The sequence below is a fragment of the Schistocerca gregaria genome, chromosome 7, assembly GCF_023897955.1.
Source record: "Schistocerca gregaria isolate iqSchGreg1 chromosome 7, iqSchGreg1.2, whole genome shotgun sequence".
In the NCBI taxonomy this organism is placed as follows: Eukaryota; Metazoa; Arthropoda; class Insecta; order Orthoptera; family Acrididae; genus Schistocerca; species Schistocerca gregaria.
The window spans coordinates 467,566,019-467,573,722 of NC_064926.1; the positions used below are offsets into that span (position 1 = coordinate 467,566,019).

The window sequence follows — 7,704 nt, forward strand, 5'->3', positions numbered from 1 at the left end:
TGTGTCAGACCCACCATACTTGCTCCGGACACTGCGAGAGGGCTGTACAAGCAATGGTCACACGCACGGCACAGCGGACACACCAGGAACCGCGGTGTTGGCCGTCGAATGGCGCTAGCTGCGCAGCATTTGTGCACCGCCGCCGTCAGTGTCAGCCAGTTTGCCGTGGCATACGGAGCTCCATCGCAGTCTTTAACACTGGTAGCATGCCGCGACAGCATGAACGTGAACCGTATATGCAGTTGACGGACTTTGAGCGAGGGCGTATAGTGGGCATGCGAGAGGACGGGTGGACGTACCGCCGAATTGCTCAACACGTGGGGCGTGAGGTCTCCACAGTACATCGATGTTGTCGCCAGTGGTCGGCGGAAGGTGCACGTGCCCGTCGGCCTGGGACCAGACCGCAGCGACGCACGGATGCACGCCAAGACCGTAGGATCCTACGCTGTGCCGTAGGGGACCGCACCGCCACTTCGCAGCAAATTAGGGACACTGTTGCTCCTGGGGTATCGGCGAGGACCATTCGCAACCGTCTCCATGAAGCTGGGCTACGGTCCCGCACACCGTTAGGCCGTCTTCCGCTCACGCCCCAACATCGTGCAGCCCGCCTCCAGTGGTGTCGCGACAGGCGTGAATGGAGGGACGAATGGAAACGTGTCGTCTTCAGCGATGAGAGTCGCTTCTGCCTTGGTGCCAATGATGGTCGTATGCGTGTTTGGCGCCGTGCAGGTGAGCGTCATAATCAGGACTGCATACGACCGAGGCACACAGGGCCAACACCCGGCATCATGGTGTGGGGAGCGATCTCCTACACTGGCCGTACACCTCTGGTGATCGTTGAGGGGACACGGTACATCCAAACCGTCATCGAACCCATCGTTCTACCATTCTTAGACCGGCAAGGGAACTTGCTGTTCCAACAGGACAATGCACGTCCGCATGTATCCCGTGCCACCCAACGTGCTCTAGAAGGTGTAAGTCAACTACCCTGGCCAGCAAGATCTCCGGATCTGTCCCCCATTGAGCATGTTTGGGACTGGATGAAGCGTCGTCTCACGCGGTCTGCACGTCCAGCACGAACGCTGGTCCAACTGAGGCGCCAGGTGGAAATGGCATGGCAAGCCGTTCCACAGGACTACATCCAGCATCTCTATGATCGTCTCCATGGGAGAATAGCAGCCTGCATTGCTGCGAAAGGTGGATATACACTGTACTAGTGCCGACATTGTGCATGCTCTGTTGCCTGTGTCTATGTGCCTGTGGTTCTGTCAGTGTGATCATGTGATGTATCTGACCCCAGGAATGTGTCGATAAAGTTTCCCCTTCCTGGGACAATGAATTCACGGTGTTCTTATTTCAATTTCCAGGAGTGTAGTCCTTATGTGAATTTTTTGGTACCATATTATTTGCCCTTTCCATAAAGAACACTTCTAATGAATATTTAATGTAGGTTTTCATTTGTAGTTTTTGTTTTTGAATTTAACTTAAATTTATTGTTCAGTTCTCGTAAATGTTTCACAGCATTTGTGGATTGTTATTACGAATCTGAAACAGCTGGCTGCTTTGCAAAATGTTCCCTCCAAGCTAAGGCTTTAATGAAACAAAATTGAGTGCTAGCATTTTAAATGTTAGCAACAACGAAAGAATTAAGTACGTGTATTGTGAAATAGTTGACAAATTCTCTCTCTCTCTCTCTCTCTCTCTCTCACACACACACACACACACACACACACACACACACACACACACACACACACACACACACACACGACCCGTTAGTGTATGTAAACAGACCTACTGCAAATGTAACTGACCTGTGGGGGTATTTCTACTCAAGTTTGGGGTCTTCCACTCCAGGTTGCTACACATACATATTCTCAATAACTCAACACAAAAGTCTTCTGCTTGTAATTAACTGTTTGAACAGATTATCTCTCTTACGTTCTAAGAGATACTGAAATGTGTGCACCAAGTGGTGTAAAACTTTACAGTTCCTTCACATTAATACTGAATGTGTGTCTCATGATTGCATACACAGGGATAGGAATATCTGAAACAACATAGGACTCTGGATAGAAACCTCTGGATTGCCGTGTCTGGATTCCCAAATTGACAATTCCCATTGCTATTTTGGTGGAGAATGATCTGTCGAACATTTCTTACTGGCATACGGAAGATTAAAAACCCAAATATGATGTATCAACGATTTCATAATATTTTAACTTTTGAATGGTGGTTTCATGATTCATATAGTTGAAATCCTTTAACACAGTCTCATTAGTAAGAAGTTCAAATTTATCGGTGCTAATATATTGTGTGGACTGTTCATAAAGTCTTTCTCAAAATCCAAACTTCTTTTCACTGAGAATTTTTTTTCTGTTATAAATACAGTATGTACATAATGTCAAGGAACACTTTGTTACTTACTGTGCAAGAACCAAACATTATACAGTTATCATACATATGTCATTTGGAAGAGAAATCCTGAAAGTAGTGGTTTTTTCCTTCTTCGTCTTCTTCCATGTTTACTGTCACAGCATAGTTTAGTAATTTACCGATAACCAGCGCTAGTTGCAAACATGGCGAGTTCAGGTGCGGAGCCAGCTGTCTCGCGGAATGGCCTCCCTGATCACCAGATCTCACTCCATGTGAATTTTTGTGTGGGGTCACATTAAAGATCTGATGTCTGTACTGCCTCTACCATGTGATGTAGCAGATCTCCGGGAGAGAATATGGGAAGAAGCTGCTACAGTCGATGATGCCATGCTGAGATGGGTATGGCAAGAATTCAATTCTTGTATTGATGTCTGCCAGGTCACTCATGCTTCACATATTGAATAACCTTTGAGTTTCTCTTCAAAGTGCATTATGTATGACATCTGTACAATGTTTAGTTCTTGTACAAGTGTTCCCAGAATTTATGAACACCCTGTATTTAAAAAGTCTATGCTACATTACTTTTCAAACAGTTTAAAAGCTTAGTAATGAAATGGGATGATACTGCTCTTGGGAAGTTGTTCCACAGCAGAGTTTAATCTGTCTGAAAACTACCACTACAAAAAGATTCAGTACATAAGTCACTATTTCTTTTACATGTGATTCTATTGCAAGCAATAGAAAATTGATTTTGATGATAGTTGTCAATACTAACCTTCTTTTGGAAGATGTAAGATAAAACTAAATTTTGTTCATATTTATTGGGGACAGTCTTATCATAAACTTTAGATTACTTAATAAGAATGTGTTGAAGTCGAAATTTGATACAGCGAAAGTAAATTAAGTGGTTAAAAACTGGGAAATATCTGTAATGAGTCAGTTATTTACCTTTAAAGTACTTTTCTTTGTTTTTTCTTCCCCCCCCCCCCCCCCTTGCATAATAATTATCTGGCAAGATTTGAGAAACTTTGAATGAAAACTTAAAACACGGGTTCCCAAACATTTCCTTTGATGGAACACTTTCAGAACACTAGTACTTTGATTGAACATGTTATTTATTTTAAAGGTTAATACAGTTTTTTAAAAATATGAAAAAGTTGTTTACTCGGTACTTACTCCATCTTTGAGTCGTAACTAATAACATAGAAATCATAATACAATTTAAAAAATAGCATTGTCGGAATGTTGGAGTAAGAAAAAACTGTTATTAATAGATTTTTGCAAAACCACTTACTAACTTCCCATACAATACAGTTTGGGAAACCTTGGGTCAAAACAATGTGTCAAACTGCCTTGAACCGGAAACTAGCTTTTCGCACTCTGTTAATGCATTTGGGACAAGAAAAAGTTCAACTTTACCAATGGCTCATATAATCAACAACAGGTGCTCATAGAATGTGCGTGTTTTATCTAAGTGATGAGTCTAATGCTGTCATTAAGTTCATCTCCCACTGTTCTGGTTCTACAGTAGCTGCTAATTTTCTACATTGTGGGATAACCACTGTGAAATTTGGAGGAATGGAGAGCATATAATTGAAAGTTGGGGAGAGTCCACGAATTGTGCTTAGGTGGCCCAGTTGTAGTACTGCATGTAAAAGGCAGATACGTGGGTTGAAGATCTGTTCTGGTACACAGTTTTAGTGAGTCACATTTATCGGACACAGTTTAAGCTTGTCTTCATCTGACAAACCACCATTTCCACTGAAAATCTCCATTCAGTGCACATTCATATTTCACAGTTGAAATTAGATATTACTTCAACAGCGGGACTTGCATGTTGAAGAGAGATCTTGGCACTGTTACTTATATCTTTACTTTTGTATTGTTAGTTATAATGTTTCAAAGCACTTGATACATTTTGCTGTGTAGAAGACCAACTGTGTTTTCTTGTTGTTTGTATGGAACTTTCCAAGATGTGAGGATTCCTTTAATTTAGCATTTTATAATTTGTAGTGCACACAAATTTTATTTTGTGAACACATTATAACTGAAACTCTTGACATTCTGGTTATTAATTTTTTAAATTTTTTTTAGGTTGGAAATACAGTACTGGATTTGTATCGGCAGAAATGATAAAGGAACATCTTTTCCCACCAGCTTCAGACACCTTGGTGTTAATGTGTGGACCCCCTCCTATGATCAATTTTGCTTGTGTGCCAAATCTTGATAAACTAGGATATGATCCTAAATTGAGATTTGCCTACTAAGTAAATTTACAGTAGGGTAATGTGTCTTTGGAATCCGAATTTGTTAGGTAAACATCTTCATATGAATGGAATTATTATAGTTTTATAGTGACATTGTTTAGGAGGATTATGGGTAAGGCAGTTCATGCTGCCACCTATAATAGTGTAGTTAGTTTTGTATAAGAGTATATCATCATGTCATATCATGATCATTTTTTTTGTATGTGTTTGTCAATGTGTTTAATGCCTAGAAAGTTGGTGCTTAAAAATCCAAAGTCACAAGGTTGATAAATGTATCTTTACCATTCCCTGGAGTGCTCTCCAACTCAGGATATACATATTCCAGCACTGTGTAATATGATTTTTATATAGATATAAAGTAAATGATGGCATTCATCCCATTTCAGACATAGGGATTTGCATTTACTTAGGATTAGGAAATGTGTTGGATGACTCTTTGTGAGACAGCTTGTATGTTGGCTTGTAATATGCTGTTAGGTACATTTCGGTGTGAGATGTAAAGACATTGTCTTTGTCTTGTATGCTTTATAGTGATTAGTTCGCCATTATATGTTGTTCATAATAACTGTTGCTGACCAACAAAAGTTTGCTGCCTATGTCATATAATGGAATGTTGTGGATTTGTATGAAAGCAGATTTTGCTCCTTGCATTTCTCGGATAGACATTAAACTAGTTAAAGATAAATTACGTGATTTAGTGACATAGCTGTACATATTAATCATCTTCAAAATGTTTTACTTTGTTGTAGATGCTTGGGATTAAAGATCTTGGTTCATGCTGCCAACAAATAAATATTTCAAATTTTTGGATATATAATAAACATGTGCTTTACCCAGGAAAATCGTACAGCTTTCTGTAAAGCGTTCAAACTTTACTTTAAAAAAATGTTTGTGATCTTAGGGGAGTTTATTACCCAGTAGAATCAAATTTGCCAATTTGTGTTCTTACGGCAGTGCTAGTGAAGACAGTATAAATTTATATCACCTAAGTAAAAAGGCAGCACAATAGTTAGGAATGTTCTGAAAAAGCTTTAGACTTGTTGATGTATAGTTAGTACTAGAATATACTTGAATTGTCATTAGCAACTGATGTGAGTCTAGAACAGTCAGAGATGCAACATTTATTGGCTGCTGTTTTAGCAGTTATGGCATTAGAAAATTAAATATACATGATACGTCTAACTTTAGAGACCACCAATCCATGTCACTAAATACATTGAACACGTCAAACAATAAGAGAGACCTGCTCTTTTAAGAGATTTTGACAGTATTATTCAAGTAACTGGCTTTCACCTTTTCATTTTAATGTGATTATATTGAAAACAAGTAATTATTTTAGGTTATTCTTGTAACAAATGTAAATCGAAACATGCACAATAGTTTTTGAAACAGTAAAATAGTTATGAATTCTTCTTGTGAAACTTTATTTGCCATTGTTTGTGTACGACAGCATTATTTCATTAAAATCTGTTGGTTCAGATTATTTGGTCTCTTGAATGCCACACAACTGATTGTTCTGAAATGTGCAGATGAATGCTACTTGACACAGTGTGTGAGGCAAACTGGTAAGTTTGTACTTGTATATGGTAGCTTCATTTTATAAGCATACCTTTTTTATATTCATAATTATATATCAATTCTTCTCTCTTGCACATGTTTTTGTAACTAGATTACATTGTCTTTTATTCACGCATTGAGTGTGCAGAACAACACTGAAACACACACATTTCAGTTGCATTCTGTTTGTTTACTGCTTCTTGCAGACTTCTTCCATATGTCGTCACTACCAGTCTTTCACAAATTTACAAAGATATAAGTTTCATTATGAATGCTAGCAGCTATACAGCATTAAGACTGGTGCAGAATAATACAAATTTTGGATGTAGGAAACAATTTTTAGTACAAGAAGGAAAATAATGTTGTTACAGCCACCAACAGGGTATTTAAATGTTTGCTGACAGGTGCTTGAATAATTAAAATTCTATGCTAAAATCTCCCCCCCCACTCCCATCCCTCCCTCCCCTCTTTATCAGATTCACAGGACATATCACTCCCAAGATGTTAAAAGAATTTTTTACACATTTCATGTAACTTGACTCCTTTCATGAACATGTAAATTTCTATGAAACATCAGCAGACTCATTATGCAAGTATTGTTGTAAAATTGAGAGAAATGTCAGCAATTAAAAATCTCAAAAAATAATGTGCAAATGTGTGTTATGTTTAGAGTTCCTTTGCTTGTGATATGATGAATTAATTACATAATTCTTAGTTTGGCATTGTCCACATGATTGAACTAAAAAATGTATTTAGAGTAGTTTGTATGGCAAAGTTACTGAAGATTTTTGGGCTACAGACTTTACAGACAGCACACTTATTTGAATCTCATTTACAGTGTTAAAAAAGTACACTGCAGAAGGTTTCTATTATGTCCAGCATCATTAATCTTTTAAGTTCAGTTTTGTGCAACAGTAGTGTTCTTAAAAATAAAATCATGTATGTAATTTCATGGCACTTCTGTTTTCCTTGTTTAATTCTGGTCTGTATTTAAAAGTAATGCTTAACTTTGGCTGCTATTTATTTTTGTGTAGATAGATATTTATATGGATTTATTATTTTTGGAGACAGAGTGCAAATAAATTAAAAAAAAAATTATGTATCTTGAGTGGAAGTACAGAATTGGATATGTTTATTCTAGTAATTAAATATTAATCACTTTCTCCTTAAATGATGAAATTACTGGCAGTGCAAAAAACGGCCTAACCTCAACATCAAGAGTAAAAGTTTCCCCTCCAACTCCAAATTATTCTATACAGTCCCACATATTGTTTGGTAAAAAGTTAAACCAGTTTAAGCATCGGGTTTGGCGGAGGAGGAGGAGGAGGGGGGGGGGATGAGAAGTTGAGGACATTATTTTTTATCAGTTTTTCTTAAAAATTTCGAAAGCTATGCAGTTTAATGTGAAAAGTGCCATATACATTAATAATCTACATTAAATTGCGAACGAAAATGGTCCTGATCATAAACTTGCTAAAGTGAACAGTTTAAAGATTTTAAACAT

General features: G+C 38.1%; 1 protein-coding gene across 7 annotated transcripts in view; it reads left to right on the forward strand.

The window, feature by feature from the left end:
- The window catches only part of LOC126281834 (NADH-cytochrome b5 reductase 2), a 49,082-nt gene extending 42,048 nt beyond the window's left edge, over window positions 1–7,034 (forward strand). For all 7 annotated transcript variants that reach the window (XM_049981084.1, XM_049981082.1, XM_049981079.1 and 4 more), the window contains one exon: window positions 4,471–7,034. In XM_049981084.1, the coding sequence (XP_049837041.1) occupies window positions 4,471–4,643 (173 nt within the window). In that variant the 3' untranslated portion in view covers window positions 4,644–7,034. The remainder of the gene's footprint in view (window positions 1–4,470) is intronic.
- The last annotated feature ends 670 nt before the right edge of the window (window positions 7,035–7,704 follow it).